A 21,501-nucleotide genomic window follows, 5' to 3' on the forward strand; every position below is an offset into this window, starting at 1 on the left:
TATTTTCTTCATTTATTACCATAATAGTTAATTAATAAAATAATATTGTGTTTGGGAAAGAAGAAATAAATACACGACAGTCAAATTAGGTTCAAGAATCAAGTTCAATTTGTTTCCAAGACTTTGAAGAACTTCTTTTGTACTGTTCCAGTTCCTAAAACAAAAAAATGTATTACTTAAAAATCTAAAAATTAAACTAGGTACCTTAAAACTGCTTTAGCACTTTTTAAGGAATAAAGTTGTAGCCTTATCATTCTTAAAATTGCTTGATGACTATTTTGTAAATGATTATACTTTGGAATTATTTTCTAGAAACATAGTTTTCGGTTTCTGTGTAGCCTAAGCAGCATTTAGAGATGAATTTATTAAAGTTTTAGACAAAATTATATACTATATAGTAAACACAAATTGTCTTTCAACTAATAAAATAGGACGTTTGTTATACTTAAGTATTTTAAAGTGATACTTTTTAATTGTTTGCTGTCCAACTCTTATCAAAACCTGTTTGAAGTTAGCAAAGCATCCATATTTAAAACATATATATCCTTTAACCCAGTGATTGTGCCTTTAGAAATTTATCATAGAATTATAGAGAAGAGCACAAGTATATAAACAGAAGGATATTCACTATGAATGTTGGCACATAACTGGAGACAACTTACATATCTCCAACTAAGGAATGATTAAATACATCAGTAGTCATTCATATGTGTCTTCATAGGCAGCCAAGAAAAATAATAGTAGTCACATGAGCCAATGAAAAAACCAAACAGGTGGAGAGAGGGCAGGACAGGACATTTCCATTTTCTATTTTATATACTTCCATATATTTTGAATTTTTTTCCACAATGAGTGTATGCTACTTTCACAATTCATGAAGACAAATTTTAGTAGGGGTGGAAATCCTGCATGAGAGGATTGATATACAAAAGGGATCATTTCAGGAGATTGTGTCCTGACCTCTTACATGTTGTTCTATTTCTAAATAACAGTACAAAGTATATTATTATTCCAGATAAGCAAAAAGAGGTTATTCTGCAAGATAAGGCAGTCATTGCCCTTTGGCTAACATAACCTAAGTTCACTGTTGCTCTGCAAAGAAAATTATATTCTCATTTTCAGAAAAACTGCAGATTGTCTCTTTCATACTTATACTCTAAGTTATTACAATTTAAATGTTAAAAGTTTTAAAACTGTATAAAGACTTCAGAAGAATTTTTAGAGTAATAATTCCAAATTAGTCTTACAGTTTGATATATTTTTTTAAATGAAATCAATTCAGTTCACCAGTTTTCTACCATTTAGGGTTTCAAAGATCGTTAGGTTACAGAACTCACCATGTCCATTAGATCTTCAGTATTGCTATCATGTGAACTCAAGCTAATATGATGATGCCTTAAAGGAATAGCAAGTAAGAGGGTTTTCTTTATATGGCAATTCCTCTTGGCTGCTTTAGAGAGCCATTTTAAAAGGAAAGCAAAACCAAGAAAGGTTTCCACCCTGCCTCTTGAAAACTTCTGAAGTTTTCAAATATAAGCAGACCAGGCTTCTCATGCTTAAAACAGAATCTTCAATAAAGGATAGTAAGAACATTTCACCCTGAACTTGTGAATCAGTGTGTATGCGTGTGTGTGTGTTTAAATTACAGGACTAAGGATTACAAACAAGTTGCTTTTTGAAGATAAGGACTCAAAATAGATACATGCAGTTGATGAAGGAGATCTTAAAAATAATTGTTCATCCAAACTTTTTTCTTTTTCCCTTTTTTTTGCTTTCTTTCACAACAAAAATATAGAAAAGAAGTAGAAGGGTTCAGCAAGTGCTTTCTATATTCACATTCCCTTAAAAACAGAAATGCTATAAAACTAGAGGGCTTTTAAAAAATAGTAAATACTGAGAAGGTATTTTCTGGAGCCCATGTGAAGCATGACAAATAGAGAACTTTGAGTAATTAGAGAAAGAAAACTCATTAGTAAGAACAGTCTGCAGGAAAGGTGAAACGGGTCTTAAGGCTGCCCCTCAAACCTGCGAGAACTAACGTCAGTCCTCTGAGAGGTCTTCCCTGCATCTGCGGGGACTGGAGCAAGAGGGATTCTGGACAACCATCACACATGACATGTTTTACTACCAAGGACTTACAGTAAGGTATTATGGAATATTGTGATTTGGTGCTTTCTCCACACCAGCAGGATTATTTAATAGAAGTGTAGCTCAAGTGAGTTTTTCTGCAGCAGAGGATGGACACATCTTTCTGGCCTAATAATTACATACGACTGGGGCCTTTTTTGAAGGCTGAAGTGTTGGAGGAACTGAATGGAACTCATGAGTCAGCCTCTCCATCTTAGAAGTGACGTGCTCTAATTTCACTGCCGAAGCTTAAAGACCCTGGACTTTATTTTCTGTTTTACTCTTGACGATTAAGCCACTAAAAACAGGGTTTGGGCATGAGCAGGGAGTCAAAAGGAAGATCATGTCTGGTCTTAAGCAGGCGCAGGGCCAGTTTTCCACTCATGTGCAATTATATTTTAGCGAAACAGGATGTTATCTTTCCTTCCAAGAAGTATAAGAATAAGAAGTAACTATTTGGGTTAAAGATATGCAGACATGTAGCACACAGTATAGACTTCTTTAAGCATTTACAGATAGCTTTTAAATAAGAACATACTTTTGTGTAATTGTGGAAACCCCTGAGAGATACATTTCTTTTAAGTGAATATTATTATTGTTCCAAATGGCAAATCAAATCAGATCTAAAGGTTATAATGCTATTTTCACTGAAAAATGTTCTTTGACAATAATCATATTAAAAGATCAAAAAGATAGGTCATGTGAAGACAGAGTTGTGGACAGCTGGATAGATTTTCACTTAATGCAGATGAATTCTTTTACAGACTGTGTTAATAAAGCTGATACTACCTATCTAGCCTGTATAAAAAATGAAAATGTTATTTTTAAATGTCCAGAAGAAAATTAATAGGAATATTTCAAAATTAACTTGTGGAGAATTTTCTCATACCTAAGTCAGCTTCTGTGTATATCAGTGCACAGTTAGAAACAACCATAAGGCCCTGAAACTATTTCGGAAGAACATGAAATAATAGCAATTTAAAATTTGGGGTATTAGAATGCTAGAATTTGGATGTGGATATCAGTTAAATAATTGAGCATCAACTGGTAATCATGAAGGTAACTTTAAAACAAGCATAAAATTATGTTAAGATACTACATAGTGTGCAAACTGAAATGAATGCAATTCGTCTACTAAAACACCATGAATGAAATTGGCCTAGAGGCAAAACTGGGATATTGTAACTTTTCAGGTATGTTAAAAAAAAAAAAAAGAAATCACTCAGGCAAGAGAGTATAGTAATTAGTGAGGTACAAGAATTGAGTGAATAATGTGGCTATTGGGGTTGCTTTCCAGTTCCACTTAAAATTCCTATGGTTTTAGGTCAGTTAGGGAAGATGGATTTGAATATGAAAACTCACAATGCTCTGAATATCCTAGCTCTTTAATAATACCTATGTATATAAACGTCATAGAAGGGATCACTATACAATATAAACAGATACTGTTATCAATAATGGCAGTTAGTCACAGACTCCTAGATAAATATTAATTCAAGAATGACATGCAACTAATCCATAGCCAAGCTGCACACTTAATTCGGGTTACATAAGGTCATTTTACTCTTCCTACAACATGCCTCTCACTTTGTTACAGCTACAAAACCCTCTAAATATTCATGACATATTTTTAAAAAGTCTTCTGGACTATATTTAAATAAAATGTTTTGCTTACTAACTCTAGGGCCCCTGAAGGGAAAGGGGTAGAGAACAATACCCTGGTCACTGCTCCCAGTGGAAGGCTGTGTCCAGGTTATCCTCGCAGCAGTGTGACTTCTCATGTTACACAGTTCTACGAATCCAACCTGAGAGGCTGTCAGACCATCAGTTTATAATGCTTACTAATATAAGGTTAGATTTAGCACAGTGTCTCATTTTATCAAACTAAGAGGATTATCTGAGAAAAATCTAATATTGGGCCATGTTGAATTTACTAACTTCTGTATTCTTACATCAAACTTGTGTATCAGAAACCATGTTATCTGAGCATATGTGAAATGTCTCCCCTTTTAACCAGCTTCCTGAGAGAGCCTGGGTTTTGTCAGCTGGTTTATGTGCTTTCAGACTGGGCACTCCTTAATTTTTCTGCCACAGGAAAAGCATAGGTACACCTGAATGTCCTAATAAAAAACAAAACCTTTTAAATAATCCCACAAACAAAAGAATATTGGGAAAGTGTCTCCCCAGCAGCAAAATAACATAAGCGACTTTAACATAAAATAAACTGGAAAACCCAAAAAGGATATGTAAACATTAAGTCATTTCTCGGTGGTAGAATGATGGTGATTTTTAATTCCTTCTGTATGCTCACCAGAATCTTATTTTTTGTATAGTGAAGACATACTATTTAATTTTAAAAGTAAAAAAAATGATAAATTAACTGAGAAAAATCTATAGAACTCTAGGAGTATTTTTGTGATAAAACTCAAGATGAAATAAAGTATATGTTTAGGGTAATACCTGATCCTTCTGAATTCTCATTTCATCAACTTCACTTTCAGCATACTGAGGGTCTCTTGCAGGGTCCTTGATATCTTTTAGTGTGTTGATACTCTGAAATTACAATTCTTTAAATCATGTCATGCCCATAACCCAAAACCTTCAGTGACTACCCCCTGCCTCACAAACCAAGCTCCTGTTTCATGGCCAGCCACTGAGGACTCACTCTGATCTTTGGAGCTTTTATCATCACTGCCACTGCTGAGGGCCATTTCAAATTCCACCAGGTCCTCCCCCTCCCTCTCCTTTCAGATGTTGTCTCTCCATAACAGCCAGGAGTTCTGTTTGCAAGTGGTACAATAATGGTGTCTTACACATCTTTTAAGCCCATATACAATAGGTTTTTAGTGAATGTTTCACTGGTTTTTGAGCATGGGAGTAGAAAACAAAGTTATCATAACAGGCCCTTTGGAACATTTCCCAATAACTGTTGAATAGTGCTAAAAATTCTTGTTTCAACAGAATTAGAAATATGTACCTTTGGTGGAAAGAACTTTTCATACACTTTTTTCCACAACTCCATTGGTGAATTTGCATGAAGCTTTCTGATGTCGTTACCAGGAACAGGAGGAGATCCTAAAATTGAAGTCATTACAAACTCTCTCAATAAGACAGATGACACTTATAAAAGTATAAATCTAGGTCACTATTTCCCCTCTCCCTAATACAGTCACCATTAAAATTTACCCCAACCCAGTGTAGCAAGGCCACTGGGGCAGATACTAGTACCAGAGGAAGGGGAGAAAGAGCAATGAGTAAAGGGTAATTTTCTTTTCCAAAACTTAAATTGCCACCCAGCAAAAATATAAAGTTTGATATTCTCAAGCTCCTGTGAATTTGTAAGAAAACAGTCTTACGTGCTGGTTAGAATGCAAATTGGGACAGCTAATTAGGAGGGTAACTTGGCACCACTAAATACTGTGAAAATACTAAAACGGTCATACCCTATCGATCAGCAATTCCAGTTTTTGGTGTTTACCCTAGAAACAACTGCATGCACGTATTAAGGATTTCACACTGTAACATCATTTCTATTAGTGAAAAATTGAGCAGAGCCCAAATGTCAATCAATAAAGGTATAATGAACTAAATTACTATGCAGAGCCATGCTCTATAACAGTATCCAGTAGTCAAAATACCAAATAGGCCTATATGTACCATTAATATGGAAAACCCACTAAGGCATACTGAATAAACAAGGAAATTCAAAATGATAGCTATAGAACAGTACAACAAATGTTATGTTAAAACAAATAGTTTTTTCTATACACATTCCAACATATAGAAAATGGTCTAGAAAGATACATATCAAACTTGATCCTTTTATATGCTATTTTCACATTTTATAAGGAGAATGTCTTTATGAATTGCTTGTATAATACAAATTAATTTGAAAAATTTGAAAATGTCCTGCATTTCCTGGCAGTTTTCAATCTCTATTCTGAGATTTCTCATTCTTTCTATTCTAGCTTCTACACTGTTCACTAAGACTGTTTTTCACTATAGATCTTACAGGGCCTCCACACCATTTCGGAAGGAAAGATACTGACACGTACCACTGATCTTATGCAGTTTTCCCAAGTTTTTTACTTGTCTTCATTTTGTATGTGTGTTTTAAGCTCTATGAATTTCAGCACCTTTGAAGTTCATGTATCAAATACCACAGTCAAGATACTGACGTTCCATCACAAGGATCCCTTGTATTGCCCCTGTATAACCACACCTACCTCTTTCCCAACCCCTTCCCTTACCTCCCCCTCTACAAGCCTGCCCTTTATCTCTGACACCCATTACTTTTTCTCCATTTCTAAAGTTTTTTCACTCCAAAAATGACATATAAATGTAATTATATTGCATGTGACCTCTTCTGATTGGCTGGCTGTTTTCATTCACTATAATTCCAAGGAGAATCATCCAAGTTGCTGTGTGTATCAATGATTGATTCCTTTTTATTTTTGAACAGTAGTCTACAGTATAGATGTACCACAGTTGTTTATGCATTTACCTGTTGAATGACATCTCGGCTGTTTCTAGTTTGGAGCTATCACAAATAAAGCTGCAGTGAACATTTGTGTATAGATTTATGTGAACATAGGTTTCATTTCTCTGGGATACATGCCCAATAGTGCAATATGGTCAGATGGTAGCTGAATGTTTAGCTTTATAAGTAACTGCCAAACTGTCCTCAAGAGTGGCTATACCATTTTACATTCCCATCAGCAATGTATGAACAATCCAGTTTCTCTACATCCTTGACAAAATTTGCATTGTCACTATTTTCTATTTTAGCTATTCTGATACATGTGTGATGATACCTCATTGTAGTTTCAATTTGAATTTCCCTCATGATTAATAGTATTATACATCTTTTCATGTGATTATTTGCCATTTGTATGTCCTCTTTGGTAAAATGTCATGTCTTTTGCTTATTTTCTAATTGCATTTTAATTTTTACTGTTAAGTTCTTTATATATTATAGATACTAATCCTTTGTTGGACTAGTATTTGTCAGAATAATAAGGTGGAAAAATATTTTATCCCAGACTACAGCATGTCTTTTAATCCTTTTCACATGGGCTTCCAAGAGCAAAGGTTTTTAATTTTGATGAGGTCCAAGATCCATGGTTTTTGAATTCAGTAATTCTTAACCCTTTTCTGACCTCCAGCTACTTACATGGACAAAAGATTTCCAGCAGCATTATCAGTATACATAGTGATTCTCAATGCTAATGCAATTAAGTTGGTACTAATGATCATTATAAAAATCAGTCTTCATGATCACTCTTTAATTATCTCTCTTCTTTTCATCCCAATCCAATCTATAATCTCATTACAAAGATCTCCACATTTGACATCAAATCAGCTTTAGTTTGTAAGAATAATGGGGGATGGAAAATAAAAAAGAAAACTAATATCCATTAGAGTTTTAAAACCAAACTATGCCAACCCCAGAATATAAAGAATTGCTAGGCTCCAAAATATCCAGAATGAAATAGTTTCTGTGGGAAGATAAGGATCTTGGCTATATAAATTCTTAAAATTCCTTTTGCTTCATGAGTCTAGGGTTGTCTATAAGTTTAGGAAAAACGTCCCATTAGATGAGGCAAGCTATTTCCATAATGAAAAATTAAGGCATATCTAATTAATACAACTGTGTTCTTTTTGGTTTATTTCATCACCTAATCTCTTATATTTTCATCATTATCCATAATATATAGTTCTGAATTTCCTGACCACTCTATGCTTCTAATTTTCTTCTAAATCCAGAACTAAAATTTAAAAGTACTTGGAAATCCAGGTGGGAAAGGAAATGCATACATGTTTTTTAGTGGAACAGAGATCAGAAATTGGTCTCTTATGGGGGCAACATGCTTTCCATCACAAATATGTCAATGTGCTGCATGTTGCAACAATACTGTGCATACAAATAAATACATAAGAAAATAATAGCAACAGTAATGAAATCAGAAATGGTGGTAGGTTGGAGATAAAGTGAACATGAAGTAGGATGAAATCAATAAGCAATTAAAAAAAAGATTGAACAATCTTAATAAGTTCACCAACCTATTTGACTTAAGGAATCCAATCCTGCTGTGATAAACAGTGGTTTATTCTGATCCACACATATTGATTTGCTACATGGACAAAAAGAAAAAAAGAATCTAATTTAGTTTAGCAATCGAATATCCTGCCATACTCTACTGTAAATACAAGAGCCAAGTTTTATATCTAGTTACTGGTGAAAGCATTGCCCCAAGTGAGTGAATGAATATCAATTTAAGTGATTTCAAAAATTAAAGTGTAGAATTAATAAAGGTTTTTATGGGGTGGTGGGGAGGTGACAGACCCAAATTACCTTAAATCAAAACCAAGAAAAGTAGCAAGGTCAAGAAAAATATTTACTAAAATTATCAATTCCATATCTAATCAATATAAGAAAAGGATATTATAGTGCAGGCTGCTAAAATGAGGGAAAAGAAGTAAATCAGAGAGACAGTGTAATAGTAGGCTATTTTATCCTACTCTGAAACTAAGTATCATATAACATTTTAGTTGTAAAACTTGAGAAATATTTAAAAGATATAAAAAGCAGGACAGCATTTCTCTAAAAACAGCCGTCTGTGGGCACTTCCCTGTCAAGACACAAAAGACTGCTAAGACCAATAAGCAGATGAGGCAATATTGGCAAAAAAAAAGTATTTTTAACAGTACCTTTTGTCAATTCCAAATGCCAACTGGTTGATAACTCCACGGATTTTTAGTAAAAGAGCTTCTGATTTACTGGTAAACTAAAAAAAAAAAAACAATTAGAATAAATTATATGCTCTACTTGCAAATCACAGAAACGGGTAAAATAAATACGGCTTTGAACAAGTACAGATTGCAGAGAGAATTACTATTTACGTGCCCAACAAATACTTGTGTTTGAGTAGACAAAACAAACCTGAATAAAGGAAAGCAGTGTCAATAAACTTGTTTTAACTCACTCTTCAAACTTTATGAGTGCATGTCCTGAAGGGACTTGTGTTTATGCACTAGGCATTTCAGTTATCCCTACATCTAGATCATAATCATTGCCAAAATGCAATCTGGCTGGTTGGAAAATAGGAAGTATATATCATAGATAACTTTTCCATTCAAGGGCATATTCTGCCTTCAAAAGCAGTCGGTGGAGCTGTCCATTAGTCCAACAATACTGATGCTCACTTAGAGAATTTTTTAACTTTTGTTCTGAATTGCCTTTGAAGTTACTTAAAAATAAACTACTGAATATGCTCAGTGGTGGTATATAATTAGGGTGACCATAACTAGAATATTTCAGAGAATGAAAGTGGCAGGGTGCTGCTAATTAAGCTGGGACATAAGGTGAAAACCAAGACATATGGTTACCCAACACATCTTTTAAGACTAGATTTGATTTTTGAAATTACCAAAAGTCACTCAGCCAAATCAGAATGAATGGCTAAGATGTAAGAAAGTGAGAAAACAACCTTGAACCAAAATTAAATATAATTAAAGGCAAAGAGATCAATTTTAATGATAAGATTCATTCTTGATTAAGAACAGGCTCCCAGGGAGAGTATTTAAAGGAGATCACTCATGTGAATATGTAAAATTTGATAATGTGTCTTTTAAAAATTGAAGCATTTTTAATGCTTCTATTGAGACAATTTTTAACAATGTAGAAAACAAATTGAAATTTAAAAACACAACTTCATTATTTTTATTATTAAATTATGTTCTCTATCTGGAGAGGAAAATACCTTATCACAAATGTATTTCATGGAGCTGTAGGGCTGGGAGGATGTGAGAGTTTTCCAACTTAACCCCTCCATCTGCCACATCAATCACCTTGAAAACATCCTCCATAAATAGCTGTAGAGCTTCTGCTTGGATAAATTCAATGTCTGGGAACTCATTATCTCCCAAAGCAACTCATTCCATTTTCAGATAATGACAGTATTAGCAAGTTCTTTCTTATTTTGAGCTAAACTCTCTCTATTGACTCTTGTTGTTGACTCTTAAGAGAGCAAAGAATATGTTTAATCCCTTTTCCATGGAACAGTCCTTCAAATATTTAAAGAACATTCTAGATGATAGAATATAATTTTATACTGCTCCTCATATACCATAATTTCAAGTCCATCCTGGTGGCTCTTCACTGAATCTCATCCTGCTTATCAATGCTTTTCTATTTTTGTCCTTTGAACTTCATTAGATTGCTTATAATACGGAATCAGCATTCTTTAGTGTTGAAAAAAATCTGCTGAGCATCACTGCATCTTGTAAAGCAGTATTCAGCTCTCTCCCTGGAATGGGGTACAGCTAAGAGTGGAAATGAAACTGAAAGGTGAGGCTCTGATAACTTGAGCTACTCTCCTCTTGATTTGCAGAGTTAGGAAAGCTTTATCCTTCCCTTGGTGATCCACAAGAGCTCTTCCAACACCAACCTCTAATCCCTCAGGCCAATTGAAAGCTGAGGTGAAGTCCTTCTCAAATCCTTTCCCTAGTCTCTGGTCCTTCTAGGGTCTTCTGGGACCTGTTAATTTCAGGACTAAGGTGGCCTGAGTTGACCTGTATCAATTTGTACCCATAAACACCAGACTAGGCCCTGACTGATCATTAAACGTGATCTGTTCCTAAAGAAAGCCAGGGATTTCCCTGAGCCCACTAACCAAAACTAACTGTGGGGCCTTATCTGGTGGCAAAAATAAGAAGTTACAAGATCCATTATCTTTGCTTCCTGGATGAGTTAATTGATTTTAAATTCCCCATATTTTAAAAAAATAGTAAAGAAGAATATTTCCAAAGTACTCTGCCAACCTAGTATGTAAGCAAATATAGTACAAACACAAAAGGTGATGACTTTTTAAGAAAATACGTAATGAAATTTATTTGGAGTATTTTGAAAAGTATAAAAATTTAAAATACAGATTGCAGTTATTACATTTAGTCATAAAGCTACATAATAGCCATAAAGGCTAGGGGCTAGACCGTGTTGTCTCCAGGTTCCTCTGAGCACTTTGATTTAGGGGGAAAAAAGAGACCCTTCTAAAGGGGAAGTAGTTTTTAAAAATAAAAATTATTTTATATTTTATTGTCTTAAAAGGATATCTAGCACAGTTTGGACCCTCTATGGAAGATAATGTTAAGAGTAACTAGAATAAGCACCATTTATTGAGCAATGCTTGTTTCAGGCCCTGGGCTAAGCATTTCACAGGCGCTCCCTCTGTAGTCCTTACAGCAACCATACAAAGAAAGTTCTACTTTTGTCCATTTCACCCAGAGGAGACTGGGGCTTAAGTGAGATCAGTGACTTGTCTGAGATCACATACCTAATACTTGGTTGCCCTGAGATTTGAAACTACGCAGCATGACTTTTGAGTTTATATTTTTAACCTCTACAAAAAAAGGTGTTTTTTTTAAGTTTAAAAAAGAATACATTGTTAAAGCCTTTTTCTCTTCTCTCTTCTAAGAAATACAGATTCTAATTCTACAGGAAAACAATTAATAAATAACCAATTTATCTGTTTGAGATTGATTGGAGTTTATGGATATAAGCAATTAGAACTTTCACTCCCCCAAAATGGTAGCCATCTAGTCTATAAATACATTATCAAACACTCTGTAAGGAGATGTTTTGGGGGAAATGGGAAAGGAGGGGATTATATGCATTAGTAAAAGCACTGGTATTCATAACTGTGCATCAAGTTGCTAATCTTTCCAAATTTGGTACTGTCCATTTAAGCCCAAAGGATAGGAAATATACAAACCATTAATGATGCTCCATAATAATGTGCAACAAATCGAAGTGTCTTGCATATTACCTTTCTCTTCTCAGAGTCAAAATCCTGAACAAATATGTTATTAAAAAGAAAAAGACAAGTTGAGAGAACTAAATTTCTGTAGCAGAAAGTGCAAATTATTAAATGTAGAAATATATTCTTTCTTTTCTTTTTGGGCACATGCCCTGAGAAGTAGGATTCCATTACCTTGATACTTGTTTCCATAGAGAGTTGAACAATAGCTGCAGCCTTCTAGAGCTACAGCTATCAGATCTTTCCTTGTTTAAACATTTAGCTCAAAAGAATTAAGATACGAGCACACATTTTATAGTGTGGAATACCCTAAGGATTCTCTGACAAGCAAAGATAGGAAGGAACCAATTTCTATTTTCTTCAATTTAAAAGTTGGAAGGTAAGTCCTATCCCTCCATGAAGGGTTAAAGATTCAGTTTCTCAATCTACCCTATCCACATTCCACTGCCTTATCTCCATTCCACTGTATTTTATTGTTCTTTATTTTCTCTTCCCTACTATATCCTTTTTTCCAAAATCTTTAAGATGTGTGGCTCCTTGGCCTCTACCTCCCAGAGCCATTTTCCTCATTTTATTATCGCTTTTGTTCCTCTCCTAGGTATGCATGTAGAACAAACTCAATTTATAAGAGATTACCTGAAAGATATCATATTTAGTTCCAATTATGACCAGAGGTATTAGAAATGGGTCAATTAATTCACGGTCCTGTAAACAAACATAATTCACTGATTTATTATAATAATTGTTTATTAGTGAGTATTCAGCAACTTTTATTTACTTCTAAAAATATACCATTTTAAGCCTCTTCATAAATGTTGACTGTTCACTTGACATAGAAGTTGTTCCAATATTTGCTTTCACTTACTAAACTATATTTCTCAAGTAGGAAACTAGAAACAGCATTCCCTAAACTAATATGATATTCTTTTTCATGTTCTGCCCTTTTATTTTCTTATATAACATGTCATTTTCCTTTTTTTTTTTTTTACTATTTTATATTAACTGTTTGTTGCAATAGCATTTATAATGCATAGATAGGAACCATAAACTATCAGTTTTGTTCTGATATTCAACCTATGTACACATATAATATAAAAACACTGGGCAACATAAAATACTGCTCTTAGTTTTCCAGAAGGTGATATTCATGATTATATTTAACAGACTTGTGTTCTCATCAGTGCAACTTTATAATTTTATTAGTTGTCAGATGCTCAAAAGATTTGAATATGTGATAGAGAATAAATAAATGTACAAATATGGAGTGACAGTGAAGGCTGTTAAAACTCTACTCTTTGCTTAAATTCATAGCTTCATCTAGTCTTTGCCAGGTGACTTTCATCCATTCTGTTTTTTAATCTTCATTTTACAGAGATTATAAAAACAATATCAAACTACTACTTTAAAACCCTATTCCTTTTGATTGGTGTAATATGCCATAACAATCAGTAGACACCTAACAAGAAGATGTAAGAAATCTTTTTCCTTGTTTTGCTCTTACTGAGGTTTTATTGAATTGCTATAATTTTCCAGTGAACAGGTTCACCTACATCAAATGAATTTCAAGTGATGCATAAAAATCTAAAGAAGTTGTTTTTAATGTTATCTTTAACTATTTAAGGGGCTTATGATTCCAGGGTTCATTCCAACAGCAACTCACTGGATGGTCCTTCTGCATACTACTCCGTATCTTCTGTCTCATTTCAGAAGCTGCTTTAGAATTTGTCTTCCCCAGTTTCATTATCACTTTATCTACATGGCTTTTTGTGGCTTGCAACAGATTTTCCATGGTAGGCCAAAGGTCATTAGGTTTTGAAAGGTCCAAAACAAGAACAATAGAAAATGTCCTAAATAAATAAAAACATCTCTCAAAAAAGATCCAAAGTAACTACATTGTAAAACCCTACTACTGAAATTTATTATCTAAGAATAACACTATAGCTTAAAAACCTAGCAATTTTCTATGACAAAACCAAAGTTATAACCAATGCTTTTCTCTAGTGATATTTAAGTGTTACAACCAAGAGTAGCACTGAGGTTTTTGTTTGAACTAATAATAATCCAGTTCATTTAAATAATCTGTAAGCAGTTGAGTCCGACAATGTCATGTTTAGATCCAAGTTTACTATGTGCTCCAAACGAACAGAAGTGAAAATAATAACAGTACCAGCAGCAACACAATGATCAGGTGAAGGAGAACAGATTTACTGGTGGGCCTTGCCAGGGGACTACCATGTTTATTTAGTCTTCACAACAATCCTTCCTAGAAGATGTTGATATCCATTTTATGGATTAGAAATCTGAGGCACAGATTTATATAACTAGTGAACTGTAGAGCTGGCATTTAGATCCAAAGCCTCATGTCTTTCTGCTAAAGCACGCTGCATACTGCTGACCACCACACACACCACCGCCATCACCACATGCATGTGTACTCATGATCATGGAAATCAAACAAAAATCCAAACTCAGCAACAGCAAGCAACCCAATTTTAAATGAGCACAGGATTCCAACAGACACTTTTCCAAAGTATACATATGGTCAATAAATACATGAAAAGATGCCCAACATCATCCGTCATTACAGAAATACAAATCAAAGCCACAATGAAATACCACTTCATATACTTTAGGATAGCTTTGATTAAAAAAACAAAAACAAAAACAAAATGCCAAAAAATAACAAGTGTTGGTAAGGATATAGAGAAATTTAAACCCTTGTGCTTTGCTGGTGGGAATGCAAAATGGTGCTGCAGCCACTGTGGAAAACAGGATGGTGGTTCAAATTCAAAATATTGAACATAGAATTACCATATGATCCAGCACTTACACTTCCGGGTGTCTTGAAATCAGGGACTCAAACATATTGCACACCAATGCTCATAGCAGTACTACTCCCTATAGCCAAAAGGTGGAAATGACCCAGATGTCTATCAGTGAATGAACGGATACACAAAATGTAGTATACACATACAATGGAATATCATTCAACCTTCTAAAGGAAGGGAATTCAGACACATGCTACAACATGTGTGAAACTTGAATATATTATGCAAAGTGAAATAAGCCAGACTCAAAAAGACAAGTATTACATGATTTCATTTATATGAGATACCTAGAGTAGTCAAATCTATAGAGACAGAAAGTAGAACGGTGGTTGCCAGGGGCTGGGAGAGAGCGGAATAGGAAGTTATTGTTTAATGGATACAGAGTTTCGGTTTGGGAAGTTCTGGAGATGGATGGTGGTGATGGTTATACAACAATGTGAATATGCTTAATGTCACTAAAGTGTACTTAAAAATGGTTAAAATGATAAATTTTATGTTATATTTTACTACAATTAAAAAATAAACAAGTAATCATAAATCTAGGAATATTTCAGAAAATGGTCATAATAAGTATGTGGAGCCATAATTATGGGCGAATATATCCTTGATCAACAGGGCAAACATTCTGCTAGTAGATACAGCAAGAAATAATAGTATATGTTAGTTTATTTTATAATATAGTTATTTTGCTTAGTTTGTGCAATCAGCTATTTTGTATAATTCAAGAAAAACATGAACTAAATTCTATACTACAGGCCTAAATTCAGAAAGTAGTCTTTTAGATAGTAATCCTCAAGATTTTCTATAAAATTATGCCATTAAATCGTCAAGCCAATCATATCTATATCATTTTAATATGCTCATAAAGTTTTCCTTAACTATAATAATAATATATAAATATTTTTAATAGTAAGGAAACTAATTTTATTTTCCTGGGTTTAGTATGGTTAGTGTTTAAAAAAGATGACTATGGTACAGCTTTTTTATTTTTATGGTAGAATGCACATAACATAAAATTTATCTTTTTTTTTCAAATGAAAAATAACTTTGTTTTAAGCAGAAGACAAATGGATCATTCAACTTTTTTTCTAAGATTAAAATTTGTGTTTCCACTGCATTGGAAATACATGGTGTCACTTTAATCTTCACAGCAAGTGACAGTTAAAATTAAAAAAAAAAATCCAACAAACTCTTAAAATCAGGAATTGAACCCCAGGAAATGCTCTATTGCAAAATTATCTGAAGTCTTTGGAAACAGTCATTTTAAAGATAAAAAGTACGTAGTAGCATTTGGTAATAGAGTTTTCTTAAGTTGCTGGGCTTGTCCAACACAAGGAAATTACGTGTCAAATTAATTCCAGTCACAAAACACTCTGAGACTTGCGACTGTATTAGGAAGGAAATGTTTCCATGAAGCCTTGACCACTCAGCAACCCACTTTGGACCCAGGCTTATGGCTCCCCTTTCCTCTGCTCATCATAAACCCAACCTCAACTATTGCCTAAAGCAGGCCCTGGCTGCCCTTGGGGTCCATGGAAAGAAGACCCAGAACTCACAAAGTTAGGTATTAAAGAAGCTGTGGAAAGATCTGGCTTCCTGCAGAAACCAGGTTTTCCACAAGGCCATCAGCCCAAACGCTCTTAGATCTAGAGAAGGGGAGTGTGGTACTCTAACAGGGTGAGGGGATACAGCAGGGCTGGAATTGGAGCCAGTTAGAAGCCAGGTTCTTAAGAGTTGCTCCCAGCATTTTCCACTCCTTTCAGCCACAGGCCACACTTAACAGGCAGATTTGGTTCCCACCGCACCATCTCTTCTCAACCCCTCCACCAGGAGCAATCCCTAATTTCCGGGCAGCTCTGACGATGTATCTCTGTTAAAGGAGAACAAATGAAAAACTAGATAGCTGTGAAATTCCAGGCTCCTGAAAAATAATGTCAGGGGAAAATGGTAGTTATAAGTGAAAAAGCAACATCTAAATGTATATATAAAACATCCCAAATCTGTACCAAGTATTTTTATAGACACTGAAAGAAATACCTTAGCAGGTTAACAGTGGCAATTTTTTTATGTGATTATGGGTGCTTTTATTTTCTTTGTGCTTTTCAGTTTTTCCCAAGTTTTCTGTATGAGCATATATTACTTTTGTGGTAAGTAAAAGAAAGTAAATTATATTTGTTTAAAAGAAAAAAATGACACTGGACAAGTGAAGCCAACATCATCTATATCTAGTGGCAATACAAAAATAAATGTCCTGTTGACAAGAAATAATTTCATACTCTGAAGATTTTAGTGGCTGAAATGTAACAAATAATTGTCAAGCCCTTTGTATTTGGTCCAGGCAGCAGCAATGGTTTGTGTTAAACTCTGATGAGAGTTAAGAAGATATTTCAGATTTTAACATTTTTGTTTTCCTCGGCCAAGAGGGGTTCCCATGAACACTGTAAGAAATGTCACAATTTTCCACATCAGATTTGGCCAACATGTGGGAGTCATTGTCAGGAAAACACCACCAGAGAGTTTGAGGTTTTCCCCAAGTTGCTTTTTCTTTTAGGTCAGCAAACAGACTTTGCCTTCTTCTAAGTCATAGTCTTCCCTTGGATGAAGCTTCAACATATTAATTAACCATAAATTCAAAGGCAGACTTAAAATATCCAACTGAAGAAAAAACTCAGGGCTGAATTAGCTCACACTTGGATGGGTATCAGAAATAATTAAACTTTTCAAGTTTACTTTTGCCAAGTGAATTCATTGCCCAAGTGTTATTTGACGTATTTTTTGTTTGCAGGTTTGAAAATATGTTGCTAGTTGGATTGCCAGCTATCTCACTTCAGATCAGGCAGAACCAGGCTTGTTTCTTTTAAAACCTCTGACAGCATTACAGTTTAAGCACAGAGCAAGAAAGAGTAAGCCTTCAGCAATATAGAACTGTCCCCCAAAATTCCGATTCACAAAAGTCAGTCATATTCATTCTGTGGACACTATGGTTCCATACTAACCACTGTTGTAGAGCTGGCTCACTTACCGTAAATTGTCACTTGTGATGGGTATGCTGATTAAGTCCAATAACGAGGTTCCGCCACCTAGTTCCCAAAAGTGAGCAATATCTTTTGGCTGTAAAAACAGGTTCTTCCATATTATAATTTTAAAATTTTTTTTGAATTTTAAATACTTCTTATACTTCATTAGCACCAGCCAGTAATAATTACAGATAGAAAATACTGTAGTCCTTAATCAACCCTTTGTTGACAGCCAAAACTTTCCCCTTCCTCTCTCCCATCCTTCAAAATGCATCTATTCCAAAGAACAAAGCTGAAACATTAATACATATGTGTACATAAATGCCCTAATTCTAATAATACCTCAATAGAAGACATAACCAGTGCCCTGACTCTGTAAATATTACATGCAGCAGACACTCAAATTTGAAATAAAATGAACCAGTTGAACACATTTGATGTCATCTTTTTGAAAATAGTTATACTTCTAGGTAGAAATAAATAGTTGAATAGGAAAATATCCTGATGTAGACAGGCAGAAGCTCAAAAAATAAACTAGACATTCAGGTGAGGCATGAAGAAGTGGGATGAAGAGATGGCAGTCCCGGCTGCAGATCAAGATTATCTGAGCAAAAGTATAAGCAGAGGATCTGTGCCTGACACTCCTGGGGAATCTGACAGGTTAGTGCTAACAATACAAAGTGCAGGCAGGGAACAAGCAAAGACTAAACCACCGCTCCCCTTTTTATAGGTTTCTTACATATTAGGACTAGGCAGTCAAGTAGCTAGGGAAATGAGACCATCTATTCCATGATAACCTTAGACTGCTTGCTTGCTAAGGGCATCTCTGTTTCCTCCCTGATGATGAGAAACCTTTCGAACACCAAGATTGTGTGAGTTGCTGATACAGTGCTTCCATTTAGAACTCTTATGAAACATGCAATCTGAGAAATACATGAATCTTCCAGAATAAATATGAAAAGCCTGACTTGATAGCACAAAGTTTAGTTAAAAAATAAGTGAAAAGAATCACATGAGTTTGCAGATATGCCACCAGGAACTTGGAAGAGACAGATGATCACGGAAGCAAGTTTTAGATGAATACATATTTTGCATTTTTGACAAAGTATCATTTCAATATCATTAAAATGGTTTTGCTGTTTGTATTTGAATCATTAATGTTTGTGGGAGAATAGTTTTTCATTGGAAAATCTCCTTGAATTCATAATTTGACAAAGGGACATTTTTAGAGCTCTTCTCAAAAGCTAAGCTTATGAAAGTTGTCTCAAAGTTTCCAATGAAAAGGATCATCCCAGTTCTAGCTTATCTCTCATGTCAAAATTTATGTGAGTCACTAAAATAAAGTTCTCCTGTACCTTAATACATTATATTTTTTCTTTTCTTTTTAATCTCATAGTTTTAATAATCAGCTTTCATTGGTGAATCCAGGGAACAGTAACAGGCAGTTTTAAACTCTTCATACACTGTCTAATGACCAAACATTTGGACTAAGTCAATCTCTAAAAATTTGTCTGTGTTCATGGGAGAAGTGGGACCTTCTATTCTAGATTGTTCTTCCATGCAACTAACTTTAAGAAATGACCTCTTTCATGTGAGAACTCCAAAAGAAAACTCTATTTTGGATTTCTTTTTTAATCTCTCTAACATATGCCATAAACACTCCGTCTATCCTGAACAATTTCTAACTTTCTTCTGAAGAGACACTAAAACAAGTGAACACGAATTTGATGAATTTGGGCCTGCAGTCTCAAATAATATTGCCAATTTTAAGACATGTATCTGTAAAATAATAGTAATTTGGATTTTGAGCAGTATATTCTCATAAATATTCCCATAGGTCAAACTCAGATTTTTGGCACATTTTTTTGTGAGGCAAATGGTAACTAACAATATTAGTCTCAATGAAAGAAAAGTCATATTAACACAATTAATATTAATATGCTAACAAACTGTACAATGAAGTTAAAGAGGAATCTTATTCCAGAATTTTAAGATACAACAGATGAGAATGCTGTAATATTTTCAATTTGGGCTGACATTACATCTGCTGAGCTGCATTTTAAGTTCATAAGTACATAGCTATGAAGTGTATAAAAGGATATGTTTATCAATTGCAGATAAGATGGAAAATGTAAACAAAGTCAGCATCATTACTTCTCCATGTACAGGCAGAGCAATATCACTTAAAAAAACACTTACTATGTTGTGCCCTTTTGCTCTTCTTCCATATGTATATTCCAAAGCTAAGGTTGGTTTTGGTGGCTCTTCCCTATATAATACAGATAGATAGTATGAGCACCATGGCTTTTCTTATGCTATCATATTACCCAATTGCTTTTTGCTTGCTCTTAAAAATTTTATTAATAGAGAAGTTACCTTGTATAATAGCACTGAGGTAAAAATGTTTTATATAAAATATAAATAAGTCTTCAAAAAAACATCTTAGTGGATTTTAGTGGCAGCTGCAGAGGTAAACAATGGCACCTGCACAATGTGGGAGCCCCTGATACACTATTGTTAGGGCAAGTGGAGAAGGGAGTGGGGTTGGCAGTGTCGATGGCTATGTTAGGGTGCAAGCTCTTGGCATCCTGGCCATGGGGGGAGCACTGACTTCAGGTTCATGCTCAGCTTTGACATGCATGGACAGCTCAAACATGGCTAGTGAGAGCTGCAAACAAATTAAATAACAAGTCCTAAAAATCAACCAATTATTTGATTAATTATTTATACTATAGCTTATATTGCTTGGCAAGGAGTTTTATGGTATATAACCATTTATTTTAACATTTTTTATTGCAGTAAAAAACATGTAACATAATTTTTCCATCTTAACCATTTTTTTGTTTCATTAATCTACAATTACATGAGGAACATTATGTTTACTAGGTTCCCCCCTTCACCAAGTTCCCCCCACAACCCCCATTACGGTCACTGTCCATCAGTGTAGTAAGATGCTGTAGAATCACCACTTGTCTTCTCTGTGTTGCACAGTCCTCCCCATGCCCCCCCTCCATTATACATGCTAATCATAATGCCCCCTTTCTTCCCCCCACCTTATCCCTCCCTTCCCACCCATCCTTCCCAGTCTCTTATCTTAACCATTTTTAAGTATATAGTTCAGTACTGTTAAGTCTGTCCCCATAGTTGTACAACCAAACTCTAGAACTTTCATCTTGTAAAACTTAAACTCCATACCCATTAAGCAACTTCCTATTTTCCTCTTCCCCAGTCCCCTAGCAAACACAATTCTATTTTCTGTTTCTATGAATCTGACTGCTCTAGATACCTCATATAAATGGAATCATACAGTATTTGTCCTTTGTGACTGGCTCATTTCTTTAGGATTAGCATAATGTCCTCAAGGTTCTTCCATGTTGTAGCATATGACAGGATTTCCTTCTTTTATAAGACTGAATAATATTGGTATATATCTTTTTATTTGGAGAACATAAACAATTTTTAAATTTGTGATTTATATGTTTATTAAATGTTTTGTATATCATCCCTCCATATATCTTTTCTGATACACATCTAGGATAATATTTGGTTATATCTCCTGAAAGAGGCAAAGTTTCTTTTATGAAACAAAATGCTGTTTTAAGACAAAATTTATAAGCTCTGATTTAACCTACAATTTGTAGAGTTGTCTTGTTTCTAAGTAGACTAACAAGAAATGGAAACGATTAATTTTCAGTACAATGAAGCATTTCA

The 21,501-nt window shown here is 34.5% G+C and overlaps 1 protein-coding gene across 2 annotated transcripts in view; it reads right to left on the reverse strand.

Moving 5' to 3' along the window:
* Positions 1–90: 90 nt before the first annotated feature.
* DYNC2LI1 (dynein cytoplasmic 2 light intermediate chain 1) overlaps positions 91–21,501 on the reverse strand; it is a 30,340-nt gene continuing 8,929 nt past the window's right edge. Inside the window, exons 4-13 of one of the 2 annotated variants that reach the window (XM_017640949.3) lie at positions 19,990–20,059; positions 17,796–17,884; positions 13,606–13,792; positions 12,582–12,650; positions 11,901–11,978; positions 8,839–8,915; positions 8,191–8,261; positions 5,105–5,202; positions 4,588–4,680; positions 91–154 (exon numbers count right to left, since the gene is read on the reverse strand). In XM_017640949.3, the coding sequence (XP_017496438.3) occupies positions 92–154; positions 4,588–4,680; positions 5,105–5,202; positions 8,191–8,261; positions 8,839–8,915; positions 11,901–11,978; positions 12,582–12,650; positions 13,606–13,792; positions 17,796–17,884; positions 19,990–20,059 (895 nt within the window). In that variant the 3' untranslated portion in view covers position 91. The remainder of the gene's footprint in view (positions 155–4,587; positions 4,681–5,104; positions 5,203–8,190; positions 8,262–8,838; positions 8,916–11,900; positions 11,979–12,581; positions 12,651–13,605; positions 13,793–17,795; positions 17,885–19,989; positions 20,060–21,501) is intronic. The other variant, XM_036990808.1, reaches the window with a different exon arrangement.

The sequence above is a fragment of the Manis javanica genome, chromosome 1, assembly GCF_040802235.1.
Source record: "Manis javanica isolate MJ-LG chromosome 1, MJ_LKY, whole genome shotgun sequence".
NCBI classification, from domain to species: domain Eukaryota; kingdom Metazoa; phylum Chordata; class Mammalia; order Pholidota; family Manidae; genus Manis; species Manis javanica.